We start from the raw sequence: 14,970 nt of genomic DNA on the forward strand, positions 1-14,970 counted from the left end.
ACCCCCAGCACTGCTCTGTTGGCTCCCCGCACCCCCAGCTCGGCCCCTCCCTGCCTGCTGTGCATAGACGAGCTCCCGGTGCAGGCCTCAGTTTGGATTAATGAAGCCCAGATGCAGGACTTCTGACTCTGGCTATGGAGCAGCAGCCCAGCTCAGAGGGGCTGTTTACCTCCCACAGTGCTCCTGGCCAGCTGCTGTTGGGCTCCTGCGAACAGCTGGAAAGCTGGTCCTGGCAGAGGCCTGGTGGTGGGGGATGGGGAGAAAACTGAAGGATGGGGCAAAGGTGTAGCCTGTACCCACGGGGTTCTGGTGTGGGGGCCATGGGTCGGGGAGAGTGGGGATGACGGGCTTCTGTTTGCTGTCGCATGGTTCAGTCCCGATGGGGGCTGCCTCCCCTCAGCACCCTAGTCCAGGGCACTGGGGAAGGCTGAGTGGGCACACGGTAGCCCTCTGCAGAGAGGTGTCAAGACTAAAGGGAGAGGACGTGGTGGCTCACACCTGCAGTCTCAGCAATTTGGGAGGAGGAGGTGGGAGTATTGCTTGAGCCCAGGAGTCTGAGGTTGCAGTGAGCTATGAAACGCGGTGGAAGTGTTCATCCCTGGAGATATCTGCCGCATTGTGAGTGAGTCAGTCAGGACTGCTCCCACCTTCAAGCCCACCTCCCTCTCAGATTGTCACACCCTCTCAGGCTTTGTCACTCCTTCTCTCTCAGGCAGCTTCGAAGCCAGCTCAGCCTCGTGGTCATTGCCCGAATGTTGGGCCAGCAAGAGATGCTCCCTCTCTGGCAAGAGAAGACCCACGTGAGTCTTTGCCTTAGCTGGGGCAGGGAGGCCTGTGGGTGGGCAAAACACTCTCCTCACAGCCTGCTCACTCCCATGGCTTCTCCCAAAGCCTCGGAGCCTCAGGCCAGGAGAGCTAAGCTGGGTTTGAATTTTCTACACATGTTCTTTCATTCATTAGTTACTGTTTACATGCTGACCATGAGCTAGGAGCAGTGAGCTGGGGAGGCTTTAGTACTTTTAAAAAATTGTAAAATATACATAACGTAACGTTTACCATTTCAACTTTTTTTTAACCATCTTAACTTTTTTGTGGGTTATTTTTGTTGTTGTTGTTTTTAGAGACAGGGTCTTGCTTTGTCACCCAGGCTGGAGTGCAATGGCATCATCATAGCTCACTGCAGCCTCAAATTTCTGGGCTCAAGTGATCCTCCCACCTCAGCCTCCCAAATAGCTGGGACTACAGGCATGTGCCACCATGCCTGGCTAATTGTTAAATTTTTTGTAGTGACAGAATCTCACTATGTTGCTCAGTCTGGTCTCAAACTCTTGGCCTCAAGTGATCCTCCTGCCCCAGTCTCCCAAAGTGCTGGGATTACAGGTGTGAGCCACCACCCCTGGCCCTTAACTATTTTTAAGTGTAGAGTTCCAACCATTTTTAAGTGTACAATTTAGGGGCCTTAAGTCCATTCATGTTGCTGTGTAGCCATCACCACCATCCATCTCCAGAACTTTATCTTCTTCCCAAGAGGAGACTCCATACCCATTAAACACTAACTCTCCACTCCTCCCTCCCTCCCAGTCCCTGGTTATATTGTTTTTTATAGGTGGAAAAACAATAACAATGAAAACAAATACTATTAAAACTACTCCCTCCAGTGTCCCTTTGGTCCCAGAGTTAGGCATCCTTGGGGCAGCAAGGACGTTGGAGTTCTGTCTTCCTTCCCTGTTCCTCTTCTCTCCAAAAAGCTCTGACTGCAACCCCTTGGCAGCTCAGAGGCTATCACTTCAGGGGTTCTGGGGACAGTGTGGGTCGCTGCCAGCCTGAGGATAGATCCTCGGGATGTCCTCACCTCCCGAGAAATCTCCCTGGAATCCCAGAGAGTTGCTGGGTCCAACTGAACTCTCCAGCTCAGCAACATTAGAGGGGCAAGGTGCCCCGGGCGGAAGGCAGTGTGCATCTCTAGTCGCTGGAGGTATACAAGGCGACCCTGCATAACCCTTTGCCCAGAATGCTGGGAGAATGTTTTGGCACATCCCTGGGTGAGGTCAGACAATGACTGCAGGGCGGGAGCTCAGAGAGGTGACCAATTAAGTTGTCAGAGTGGCCTTGGCCTTGCTTTTGCTCCAGTTGTCCCCTTTGCTTTGAATGCTTTCCCCCTAGGACTTAGCATGGCTGGAGCTTCCTATCATTCCAACTCCAGCTGAAATGTCACCTCCTCAAGGAGGCCTTCCTGACCACCCAACCTAAAGTGCCCCAGCACTGTCTATCACTCCATCTTAAATTGCATGTGGCAGTCACCTCCTGGTGTTTTCCTATTTGTTCAGCATCTGTGTTCTCCACCCTTCTTCCCCAGCAGAACATAGCCCTGCAGAACAGGGAACAAATGGTGTCTGCTCCCCACTGCCTTTCAGCACCTAGCAGTGCCTGGCACCAGCAGGAAGGCAGTGCACGCTGTGGAAGGAATAGACACCGAGGTGGATTGTTGGGGCACATGGGGGAGAATGCACCCCAGGCCAAGACCTTGGGAGGCGTGGCAAGGCAGTGGCCTGCACTGAGGTCACTTCACAGACAGTCCCTGTGAGGAAGGGAGAGCAAAAGGACCAAACGATGTCATGAGGGACACCCAGCAATTAAAGGCAGGGCAGCAGAGATGCAATGTGGGGGGCACAAGACAGAGGGACCCTGAGGGCTCTGGAAGGCAGGCATTGACGTTGGCCAGAGGGGTCACTGAGCCCTGAGGAGCGCAGCACAGTGCAGAGTGCGGGTGAGAGGAAGGATGGGAAGCGGTGGCAGTGGGGCAGTCCTCCAGGAGCAGTCTTGGCAGTGACCTGAAAGAGAGAGAGTTGCTTGAATATCGGGGCCAATTCAAGCCTTGGGGTTTTGCTTTGATTTTTTTTTGCTTGGCCAGAGCCCCTGCAGGGGGAGTGAGGGGAGCATGGTAGAGCTGTGTTTCTGCTGGAGGCCAGAGTGGCCGAGGGGAAGTGTCAGGAGTACAGGCTGGGTCATGTGGGCCTAGAGGGAACTGTGAGGAGACAAGTGAAAAAGGCATGTGGGTGGCACCACCTCCCCCAGAGAGACCCTGGCCCAGGAGGTCTCCTCAGCTCCCAAGGGGCTGGGACCTCCTGGAGCCAGGTCCAGCCCAGCCTTTGCAGTTCCCAGCCCCAGAGGCTTTTGCACCCCATTCGGCCCCCCTGCCTTGCACCCACCATGTGCCACGTGTGCGTTAGGCACTAGCTGAGCAGCCCGTGTACCAGGCTCTGCACCAGGCGCCGACAGACACTGGGGAGACAGCACCCAGACGACCTCAGAAGAGAGGGTGAGCAAGCTGGCCACAGCCACAGTGACTAACGCTGCCTGGGGACAGTGAGGCGGCTTCTAGAGAAGACGACCTGAACCAGGTCTTGGAGGATGAGTCAGTGCTTGTACTGCAGAAAGGAGAGAGGGAGTGAGAGGTGTATGGCGGCTGGAGGGATAGGAAGGACCAGCAGGGGCCTGCCCATGGCCTTCTTGATGTACTTCCCCATCTCCCTGCAAGCCCAGGGCTGCTCACAGCCTCCTCCCAGGTCTCTGGGCTGCCAGGCACTCCCCTTTCCGGTCTGGCCTGTCAGACTGATCCTGAAACACGCCTTCAAAGGGCCACCTTGGCCCCACAGCGCCCACTCAAGCCCACATGCCCCCTTCCCAACTTCTCAACATGCCTGCCCAGTGCTGCCTGCTCTCCTTGGCCTCCTTGCAGGCCAGCCTAGCCTGCCCTCTGCACGCAGCCCTGCTGTGCTCTGGCCCTCTCTTCCTTTCCACATGCCACGCCCCCCTGCAATAGTGGTGGCTACCACGAACACAGCACTTGCTGTGTCCCAGATTCTGTTCTCAGTCCTTGCCCCTCGTAGCAGCCCTAGGCTGTAAGGACTGTTGTTGTCATCCATACTTTACAGATGGAGAAACTGAGGCGGGGGAACTTCTCAGGGTCACCTAGTGGGGAAGCAGAGAAGCTGGGAGTCAAGACTTGCCCTTGACCACTGCAGTGTGCTGTCTCAGCCTCTCCAGCCCCTTGCTTGGTTCTTGGCAACCTGGACCACACCTGCCACGTCACACTGAAGATGCCCTGCTGGCCCCTTGAGCTTAGTCCTAGATCACAGACAGGAGGACAAAGGCTATCCTTCCTCTCCCTGATCGATGCACAAGTGCTCGATAAATCTTATCAGTTGATTCACTGTGAAGAGGGGTGCAAGGGTTGAGAATCTACTTGTGCAGGAGCACAGGACCTGGGGTTAGCTCGGGGCAGAGCAATTCACAGGGCACAAGGGGCAAGAGGCATCCCTGATGCCCAAATTGCTTGGCTCTGCCTCTCCCACAAGTGGCAATCTGAGGCCGCAGGATCAGGAGCAGACACTGGAGAATTGAACTTGAGGGACAAGACTTCTGCAAGTGGTCAGGATGCTACAACGCCAAAGCTTACATTTTCCAGGAGAACCCCGGGGTCAGACAGTGTGTCCTGGTGTTCCTGGGAATCCTAGTGGGCTCAGGTCCCAGTGGGCACTGAAGATACCGCAGAGCAGAACTGAGTTCCTCCCTATGGAAACTCACAGTCCAGAGCGAGGCAGACACAGGCATCAAGGAGGAAGTCACTTTTTGGAATACCTGACAGTGATGAGTGCTGTGGAGAAGAATAAAGCTGATGAAAGGGGACTATAAGGGTAAACTGAGAACAGGACATTTAAGCATAGACCTGAGGGAGTCAGGTAGGTTTCTTGGCAAAAACATTCCAGGCAGAGGGAATAGCAAGTGTAAAGGCCCTGGGGCATGCAAAGGCCTCTTAGGTTGGAGGGAAAACAGAGGCCAGCGTGGCTGGAGCAGAGGGCTGAGAGTGAAATAGTAGGAGTTGAGGTCAGACGGGTAAGTGGAGGCTTAGTCAGCCAGAGCCTCAAGGCCATAGTGAGGGTTTCGACTTTTATGCCGAAGTGGAAGGCCACTGGAAGGTTTTGAGCAGAGGAGAAACAAAACCTGATTTGTAAACATTTTAAAAATTACTCTGGCTGCTGTGTTGAGAATAGACTATTGAGAGTGGAGAGAAAGGAGGCAATTGCAGTAATCCTGGCGAGAGACAATGGCAGTTTGGCCCCGGGAGACAGTAGCGTAGGCGGTGAGAAGTGGTCAGACTGTAGGTGCGTTTCCCAAGTACAGCCAGCGAGACGTGCATGGGAGAGAGAGGAGACGAGGACTCCAAGGTCTGCGCAACTGGCAGGATGGAGACGCCCTTTACCGAGCTAGGCAAGACACAAGTGGAGCAGGTTTGGGGAGGAAATCAGGAGTTTGTTTCTTATCCCGGGCCACCTCTTGCAACACAGCAAACCTCTTTTGTCAAACCATGTCTTCGTTTGGGGTTTGGAAAACGCAGCTTCAAGTGGCTGAAATCAAGGGGGATAAAGGTTTGCATCTCTTAGGAAAAGGTAGCTACAGTCCTGGCTATTCATTTATTCACTCATTCATCTAACAGATGCTTATTAAACATATGCCACTGCTGGGCGCGGTGCTAGGTTATGGAACATTGCAGTGGACAGAACTGCCCTCAGAGCGGGTACATCCAGTGAGGGGCGGGGCACAGCTGATAAATAAGAACAGAGTAAATTGCAAAGGCTGTTAGAAGGTGATAAATGCCATGGAAAGAAGTGCAGGGTTAAGGGCATTGGCAAGTGCGGGCTGCAGGGGGAGATGGGGAGCTCAGGTGGGCCCGGAGCAAAGGCTGGAGTGGAAGGGGAGAGAAGCAGCCTTACAGTGTCTGGTCAGAAGGCCCAGTCAGGACACTGGCTCCCGGGAGCAGCAGAAAGGTCACTAGGACCACTTGGGGCCTCGCAGACACTTAAGATCTTGGCTTCCTCCCCTGGGTGAATAGGAGCCGCTGCCAGGACTTGAGCGCAGGAGCTACATGCTGTGTGGACAGGTGCCTTTCTGGAAATCAGCCTCAGCCACCGCTTGCGGGCCTCTTACAGGGCTGGCCTGTCTTGCTGGGTGATCATTTGCTTCTTGCCCTAGGTGTCTGCCCTAATGGGCTGAGGGTTTGCAGTGCTGGCTCCCAGCAGTGGGGTGGGGGTGGGGAGGGTGCTGGCCTGGCCTCGGCCTCACTGGGACCCATGAGGCCCAAGCAAGCCCTTATCCTGGAGAGGGGTTTGTCTGTGGTAGCGATGCTGGCTGGAGCGTTCTGGGCTGGAAACAAAAGAAAATAAGCAATCAGAAGGCACCATGGCAGAGGCAGATCGCAGGGGCAGCCGCTTGCTGTGCTAAGTACAGCCAAGCTGTTTTTGTGGAGAGGAAAAACAAGAGCAAGTGAGCAGCAAGCGGCTGTCGTGTGCTCCCCTGCCCAGCCCCGCCCTGCCTAGGCCTCCTGTAGCAGGGAGGGTCCCAGCTAGGCGAGGCTGGCCGCCCCAGGGCCACTCTAGGGGCGTGGGCTGCAGGGCCTGGCCCCTGTGCTTGCACAGCTGTGAGCCCTGAGCAGGCAGGGCTTTTTGGAAACAATCTCGATTGTGAAGCCTGAGCAAGGCGGCACAGCTATGGTGTTGCTGGAGCCCCAAATGATGCCTCTGTTCACCCAGAACCTTCCTCCTCTTTCTCCTCTCCCCTTCCAAAGGGATCAGACATTAGGCCAAGAAGCCCTGGCTTCCTTCCAGAAGCCAAGGCCCCAGACCTGACTCCTGCCCCCAGCCCAGCTGCTCTTATGAGCTAAGCCCATGGCCGGCTGAGGTGCTGAGCAGGTGTTGGCGGATGAATCACAGGAGGAAGCCAGGTGTGCCAGCCCGGCTGGGCTCAAGCAGGGAGCTAGGCCAGGGGACTTGGGCCCCTAGCCCATGGCCACCCTGCCCCTCAGCAATCTTAAAAGATGGTGCCTCTGCGAGCTACCTGGCTCTGCTCCGGTATTCTTCCCCGCCCCGTGCAGCTGGGCAACCCTTGCTGGGGCCTGGCTGAAGCTGCTCAAACTGGGCACATGGGCTGGGCCCGAGGGAGTGGCTAGCTGTAGACACCTGGACTTATGCAGCTCACGTTCCCTCCAAGCCTATTTGTTCAGTGGGGTTGGGCAGTTTCTTCAAAAACTAAGCAGGGGGTGGGGCAGCTAGTGGATGAAGGGACATGTCAGCCACATGCAGTGTGCGGGCCTTGTGGGGAATCTGCATCTGCACAGACCAACTGGATGAGGACATTTTTGAGACAGAGCAAACTGAACACAGGTGTTGGATGGTGATAAGAGATTCTTAGTAATTTTGTTGGGCAAGAAATGGTATTGTGATTATATTGAGGGAAAAAAATCCTTATCCTTTTCTGTTAGAAGTTCTTTATGGGTAAAATGATACGATGTTTGTATTTGCTTTAAAATTCTCTGGAAGGAAAAGGGGCAGGCAAGGGGTGGAGAGGAGATGAGTGACGAAACAGGCAAGGCCAGATGATGATGGTGCGGTCATTGCTCATAGTGATGGGCAGTTGGGGACTTAGCACACGGTCTGTCCTCTTCACGTATGTTGAATCTCCACAGTGAAGAGGTAATGAAAAGAAGGCACACAGGGGAGAGCGGGCCGCAGAGGTGTAGTGGCAGCTCAGATGGGCAGGGTCCTCTGTGTGTGAGACCCTCCTCTTCTGGGAAGAGGGCATGTGATCCATTTTACAGATAAGAACTCAGGCTCCAGGAGCCCACACAGCTCATTTTTTATTTCATTTTATTTTATTATTATTATTTTTTTGAGACAAGAGTCTTGCTCTGTCACCCGGGGCTAGAGTGCCCTGGCATAAACCTAGCTCACAGCAAGCTCAAACTCCTGAGCTCAAGCAGTCCTACTGCCTCAGCCTCCCGAGTAGCTGGGACTACAGGCATGCGCCACCATGCCCGGCTAATTTCTTCTATTTTTAGTTGTTTGGCTAATTTCTTTCTATTTTTTTTAGTAGAAATGGGGTCTCACTCTTGCTCAGGCTGGTCTTGAACTCTTGAGGTCAAGCAATCCTCCCACCTCTGCCTCCCAGAGTGCTAGGATTACAGGCGTGAGCCCCACCGTGCCTGGCCCACACAGCTCATAAGTGAGGTCGATCCAGCTCTTAGAGGCAGGTGCTCTGACCCGCTGCCACCAGCTGAGGTGTCTGGGCCGAGAGTCCCTGGAGCACCCTGAGCTCTCAGGTGCCACCCTCCGTGAGTGACAGCCTTCCTTCTTCTCCCCAGCTATCCTTGCTTGGCCGGCTCCTGAGCCTCATGAGGCCATCATCCCTTGGGCAGTACCTGGGCTCTGAGTCCCTGCCACCCTGCCAGGAACAACAGCCAAAGGCCAGTGCCGAGCTAGACTACAAGGTGAGCACCCAGCACTGCCTACCTCCCCCAGGGCGTTGCCACCACAGGCACCAGGGGAAGGCAGGACTGTCCACACTGCACAGCCTGCGGGTCCTTGTGGCTGCCGGGACAGAGACCTACAGGCTGCCTCCCCGTGTTGAGAGGAGGTGCTTTTCATCTCCCATGGCCTGTAATTAGTGCCCTCGCACGTACCGCTCACACAGTGCGGGGGATGCTGTGTGTATAGGCGTGCGGGCAGGACGGCTGCCTGGCCCTGCTCATGCGCCCACTGCAGCCTTCATAGCCTGGCATGGCTTTGTGAGCTGCGGGGTTCTTTGGGGCTCTCTGTTATTCTTACACCACAGTTTCGTTTCGGGAGGGTGCAGAACTGAAATACTGGCACGGGGGAGGCGGAGGGGAGCATTCAGAGGAGAAGTGCAGGGAATGTCTGGACGTGAGGGGCGTCCTTTATCCTGGGAGACAGAGCTGGGCCCAGCCTCCCTGTTCTTTTTCCCTATGGCTGTCACTGAGGCTGAGTCCTTGGCCTCTCCCCAGTTCTTCCTAATTGACTTTCCAGACATCGCCCTTCTTTCCTGAAAGCCAAGCTTTGGCGGGAGTCAGGGGCAAGGAGGTGCCCCACCGCCTGGAAGTTGTGGGATTTGGAACAGTGAGGCCTGTGGGGTCCCTGGAGTGAATGTCAGAGCATGGGTGGTGGTGGGTATGGGGGCTTCAGGGTAGCATCCCAGGCCCAGCTCCCTTGGGAGCAGGGGGTAGCAGTCAGTGAGCTCTCCTATCCCTGGGGACTGACTGGAGGATGAAGAATGGAGATAGAGATCATCCTAATTTGGGAGGGTGGTAATTCCAAAACTTCGCTCAGAGGTTGGCTGTTGATAATCCAGGAGTCCAACCTTTGGGCACCACTCTGCAAATCAGATAAATGAATTAATTACTTAATGAACACAAATGAACCATTAAGAAGATATGCTAATCCCCAGGTGCCTACTCCTTTTCTGGAACATGTAGGGAAGGTTATCTTTCAGTTGTGCCTAATATTAGTGCACTTATGAGGCTGCTACCTCCCGGGAGAGTGTGAGCTGTCTGCAGCCTCTTCTCCTCTCCCAAGTATTTCCCAGGAAACCGGAGTTGGTGGGGGGTGGGGGGTGGCTCTGGAGTGGAGGTGGGGCAGCCCCTCAGGGTGTCTGAGCAGGTCTGGGGTGGGGAAGGAGGGGGTGGTGAGAGAGAAAAGAAGAGGCTTGTGTCTGGTCTGGCCATGAAGAGGGAGGCTTCCTGGCGCCTTGGGGGACAGTCCTCAACCTTGCCTAGCATAGGTGTGGCCCATGCCAGGCTCAACCACGTTTCAGAGCCTTCTGGCCACAGAAAATGTACATTCTACAGTGTGGAGGAGGGGGAGTGAGTGGGCTGAGGGTATCCTTTATTTTGAAGACTGTCCCCGTACATGTAAAGGAGGCTTGAAAAGCATCCCCCGGGCAGCTGCCATATTGGAAATGACCGTTTGGCCTGAAAACATGGAGGGGCTGGCATGTCCCAGCAGAGTACCCCAAAAGTGTCAGGTGTCCCGGTCCAGGGCAATGGACGGGGCAAGTGAGGCCAAGGCAGCTCTCAGAACACCTTTCCTGCAGCCTGAGGCTACCTTGGAGCCTGCTGGGCTTCCCCTGACCTCTGCCTCCCTCCAGTGAGGTGGCCAAGGGCAGAGGAGGCTGCACAGGTGGAGAAAAGTGTGAAATGGCCTCCTTGCGTCCCCTGGGTTGGGTACTGTTCTGACTGGGAGGGGCCAGGCGGGGCAGGTGACTGGGCTTCTCGCCCACCTCAACCCAACTGACTGACTCCTCATTAGGCCTGAGCATGTTTCATCTTCAAAGAGGATGGCTGGGCTACTCACCAGCCAGAAAGAGCAGCAGCGTCATCCACCCTGTTTTACAGGGAGTGGTGGTCTGGACCCTGGCTGAGTCTTTCATCCCCAGAGCTCAAAGCCTTCCCCTTTTTCCCCCTCCAGTGCAGTGGGGAAACTGAGGCCAAAGTAAGGTTGGCCTGCGGTGACCCAGCCTGGAGGAAATGGCTACTTTCCCAGCCCTCAGGGCTACCGTGCAGAGCTTTTTGACGCCTGCCCAACCCCCAGGCCCAGCTCACTCCCGTCTGGGAGATTTCCTGCCCTACACTGTAGGGTCACAGCTCTCCTCCAGCCCTGCAGATAAACACTTCTGCCAGGCTCCTCTGTCCTCACCCCCCTCCTCCTGTCTCTGCCTCAGGCCTTGGCCCAGGCTCCTCCCTCCCTCTAAGAGGCTGGGAGAGCTGCTCCCTGGTGCCCAGGGCAGAATTTTCCCTCCTCTTGGATCCCATGGCTTCACAATCTTCCCTTTACTTGCCTGGCTGTCCAGCTAGACTGTGGGCACAGTTGGTATCTCTCAGCACTGCAGGATATATTTGGCACTAGATGAACAAATGCATGCATCCCATTTTAATTCCTCTCTCCCTCTCTGAACTCCCTTCTTCCACTTTGTTCTGGCCATCCACTCTCCTGTCCCCATTCTGAAAACCTCTGTCTCTCTGCATACCATCTGACCAGCCTCTGAGTGGCGGCCCCCTGGGCTTCTCCTGTTGGAGGCCCTGGACTTCATAAGTGTTACCTGTGTGTGAGGGAGTCAATCCTAGCACATTGTTTGTAATTATAAGCTAGTGAGGTTCCTGCTGAGAAAGCTAAGCACCAAAAACTTTCAGGAAAGAAGCAACAAGCTCCTGTTTCGCACTGCAGGTGGTGAGGGGGGAGTTGGAGAGGAGGCTGTTTGTCCCAGCTTGGTCAAAGTCCTGGCTTAGCAAATCATGGCAGAGTTCACATGGAATATAAAAGCTTATTGTGATATCCTGCTTACCAAGCTAATTATTAATAGAGTACTTTTAGCATTTTAAAGAGCTTTTGGATAAAGAAAATGGTTGCCGAGTGCCTTGGTAACTATGGACCACCGTGTGCATGCCTGGTTTGAGCTGGGCTCTCCCAGGGAAGGATAAACATCTGGGTCTGAGTGATGCTTGGGGGTCTGGTACAGCCCAGCAAGGGGTAGGTGCCCTGTTTGGCAGGGTGAGGTGGGAGAGGGTGTTTTCATACAGGAGAGTCTAATGCTCAGAGTTGGCCTCCCTTGGGCCCGTGGGTACCCATTCTGCAAAAGCCATTGCCTTGACTGCTTTCCCAGGCCTCCCTTTGCGAGACTGTCCTTCTGGCCCCAGGCAGACAAATGTTACATAACTTAATTCAATTTGCCACTATCTCCTCAAAGCTACCCACTTGGCCCTCCAACCCAGAACCAGGGGCTTCCTGGGGCATTTTGTTTTCTTTCAGCTGACTTGCATAAACCATATCCGGCCAGATGTTGTCTAGCTGTGTTTTGTCCAGTCTCGGTCATGCCCATTCACTTCTATTGAGATTATTGATATCTGGGTCTTCCCAAACCTGCCATTGCACATGGTGCTCGTACTTACCACATTTTCCTGTTGTTTTTTGCTTTCTCTGGGCCTTTTCTTGTACCAGTGCTATACTGATGGGAGTTTTTAAATTCTGTTTTTCTTGTTAGGGATTTGTAAGATACATAGAACCAGTATCTTTAAGGTGGGTGGAATTTTTTCCGTAGCTGGTTAAATGTGGGAACTGTGAGGAAATTAACTGTCTCCTATTGTCTGGAAAGAAAACTAAGGACCACAAAGGGGGAAGTCCCAGAGCTGAGGCAGAATTGAGGTACCAGGGGCCTGGTTCCTAGCTCCCCATGTGCCTTCTGGCTGTGTCCTCCTCCCAGCCGGGTGATGTCCTTAAGTGACAACAACCTGGGGCTCTCTGAGGGTTCTGCTTCTGGAGGGAGCACCACCCAGACCAAGCTGAAGCTGACTGCAGGTGGCTCCAGCCAGCTTCCTCAAGGGGCTCTATGCTCCTGGGCCTGGGGATGGCTTGTTTATTGGAAAAGTGCATTTGCAAAGAGTTGATTTTATTGGGGAAGGGTGTATGCTCCTGAGCTTGGGTGATACTCTGGGGTGAACTCAGCCCAACTGCACCGATTCCACTGAGGTCACTTTGAGTGTCTCTGCCCATCTTCTGCGGAGGGCATGGCCTGCCATGTGTTTGTGTGCAAGTGCATTGTGTGTATCTCCCGCATATCCTGTGGTGTGCCGAGTGTGTCGATAGAGTTGGCAAACAAGTTTTACTGCTTTTTCTCTGGCTGCGGGATTGTAGCTGTCTGTCCCTGTGCCCGGTAACCCTGCCAAGAGCTGCCTTAATGGAGATTGTGGTAGGGAGAGGCCTGGCTCTTGCTACAGGGGCAGGGCAGGGAGGGTGCCACTGCCCTCTGGCAGCTCTACGCTTGCCTCTGCCCTCTCTCACTGGCACACTTAGCCCTAGCAAGGGACATGTGTTCCCTCGGGCACAGGCCACTTGCCCTGTGTCACCCTGAAAGACAGGTGGAGCCTCTGCTCCCCACCACTGTAGTGCTCTCTGCCTTCTCACCTGGAAGTGCGTGTGCTTTCCTTCCTGCCCCATAGTCAGGCCAAGGTCAGAAGGGTTAGGAGGAAACTGGTTTTGAGGAACAGAAAATGGATATTCAGGACTCTTGAGTTCCTCCCCTGGCTAGTCTGTGGTTGCTTCTGTCTTACTTCCTCCAGTAAGGAGCATCAGACATCTTTTAAAATAAACCTCAAAGAAGTGGCCTCTGGGAAGCTGACCCTGCGGGGAGAGGGGAGACGTCTGCAGGTCTGGAGATGAGTTGGTACTTCTGAGCATCCCACGGCCAGGCAGGGCCCTGGCCAGCTTTGTTTGGGTCCCAGGAATTCTGGCTTCTTTGCAAGTGTCCGAGCAGGCTTGAAGTGACAGAGTTAAACTGGGGAGGGCAGACTTGGATTCTTTAGACAGCCTCTGGGCCTGCTCTCTGCCCTGCCCCACCCAGGCCCAGTCCTCCTGGAGACCCTTTGGGGTCCCTTTCCCTAGGCAGGTGGTTCATCAGCTTCTGACCTAACATCCTGCCTGTGTGTCTTCATCCATTAAGTCCTCCTGGACAACTCTGTGGATTGTCTTCCTCCCATTCTAACTTAGGAAAGATGGATGCTAGTACTTGTCACATTATACTCAAACCTTGCCACCCAGAGCCTCCGCCAGCTGGCCCTACTTCATCCACGTGGCTTTACCCCTGCATGTCAAGCCATGACGTTTGAATCCAAGCATGACTGTCTATCCCAGAAACCCTCCATGTTTGTGCCCATGTCTTTGCTCCTGTTTTCCTCTTCCTGCAGTGTCCACCCTGTGTCTCCTGTTCTTGGATTCCTGTGGGCATTACTCAATCTGTGGCTGGTCCACACGTTGCTTCGTGGACCTAAACAGAGTTGGCTATGAGGGCCAGTCTGGAGTCTTATCCCAGCTGCACTTGTCACTGTCCCTACTGAAATGCCTGGCCCTGAGCAGGTGCAGCCTATGTGAGGGACCCTTCCCCACCTCCCCTGCACCCAGCCCCACCCAGCTGCCTTCCAGGCCTGAGCCAGCCCAGAGAACAGGTGTAGAAGCAAGACAATCCAGGCACTGAGTCTAAGCAGCTCAGGCACAGCTCCCAGCTCAGGAAGATCTGGAATGAGTGGGGAAGGTCCCACACACCACCCTCAGTCTGTAGGAGCAATCGCCAGGCAGACCACAGCCTTCTCAACTGCTTTCTACTCATCACGTTTTCCATACCTTCTTCCCTGTCTTTGCCAGGCCTCTTTAGTGATGGAAGCACAAACACAAATCCTGAAAAGCCCTGGGACAGCTAGGGCTTAGCTGGATCCAGTGGCTAAACCGTGTTGTGAAACTTCAGTGTTGCCCTCTCCACCCCTCACCTCTCCCGCCTGGTGCATTCCCAGGTCGTGAGAAACTCCAGGCTTGCCTCCTGCTCTCAGCAACCCTAGCCAGGTGGGTGGGGGTTCAGAAGAGCTTCTGTCCTAGTGACCTCTGCCCCAGAGTTGAGCCTTGTTGGCTTGGCTTGGGTCATGTGCCCATCTCTAAGTCACAGAGCCAGGCTGGCATACAGTGACTTGGCCAGCCTGGGATGCATGTCTGCCCCTCAAGTCAGGGCTGACATCACCACCATGGAACAACTTGGCCTGAGTGTAGGACATAGGAGGCTGGGACACTCTTACAAAGAAGGAGAAGGATTCTGGGTGCTCATAAACATTGGATGTCCACAGCATCCCCCTGCTGCTCAGTCACGGGCAGTGGCCTTGTGCTCTGATATCCCTGGGAAGTGTGGGAGGGCAGTGATTGCCAGGCTCTGGCTGTGCCAACACCCTAGGAGACAATTCAACAAAGGAGAAAGATAAGGTAAGGGAGAAGCCATGGCTTTCAAGGAAATGGCTTTTGGGGAAGCCATTGCTCCATGAGGATGGCCATGCAAGCTCACCGGCTGGTGTCAGTGGCTCCCTCCTGCATCCCCATGCACTCACTCGAGCACTCACACCCCTGCACTGATGTGCACGTGCACGTGTGTACAGGCGTAGACTCTCACACACACACACACACGCTGAGAATCATGTCCCTCCCTGGGCAGCCAGCAGAGCTGGGTTTTCCGGTCTAGATCCCCCTGGGGTCAGGGTCTGTGGTCCCAACTGGAGGAGCAGGAAGAGCCTGCCAATCCCTGCATGTCGTCTCC

General features: G+C 54.6%; 1 protein-coding gene across 1 annotated transcript in view; it reads left to right on the top strand.

Annotated features, from left to right (window-relative positions):
• The window catches only part of FAM178B (family with sequence similarity 178 member B), an 84,410-nt gene that overhangs the window by 60,644 nt on the left and 8,796 nt on the right, over positions 1-14,970 (top strand). Inside the window, exons 13-14 of the mRNA XM_069493857.1 lie at positions 713-800; positions 8,198-8,323. Of these exons, the coding sequence (XP_069349958.1) occupies positions 713-800; positions 8,198-8,323 (214 nt within the window). The remainder of the gene's footprint in view (positions 1-712; positions 801-8,197; positions 8,324-14,970) is intronic.

This window comes from Eulemur rufifrons, chromosome 19 (genome assembly GCF_041146395.1).
Source record: "Eulemur rufifrons isolate Redbay chromosome 19, OSU_ERuf_1, whole genome shotgun sequence".
Taxonomy (NCBI): Eukaryota; Metazoa; Chordata; class Mammalia; order Primates; family Lemuridae; genus Eulemur; species Eulemur rufifrons.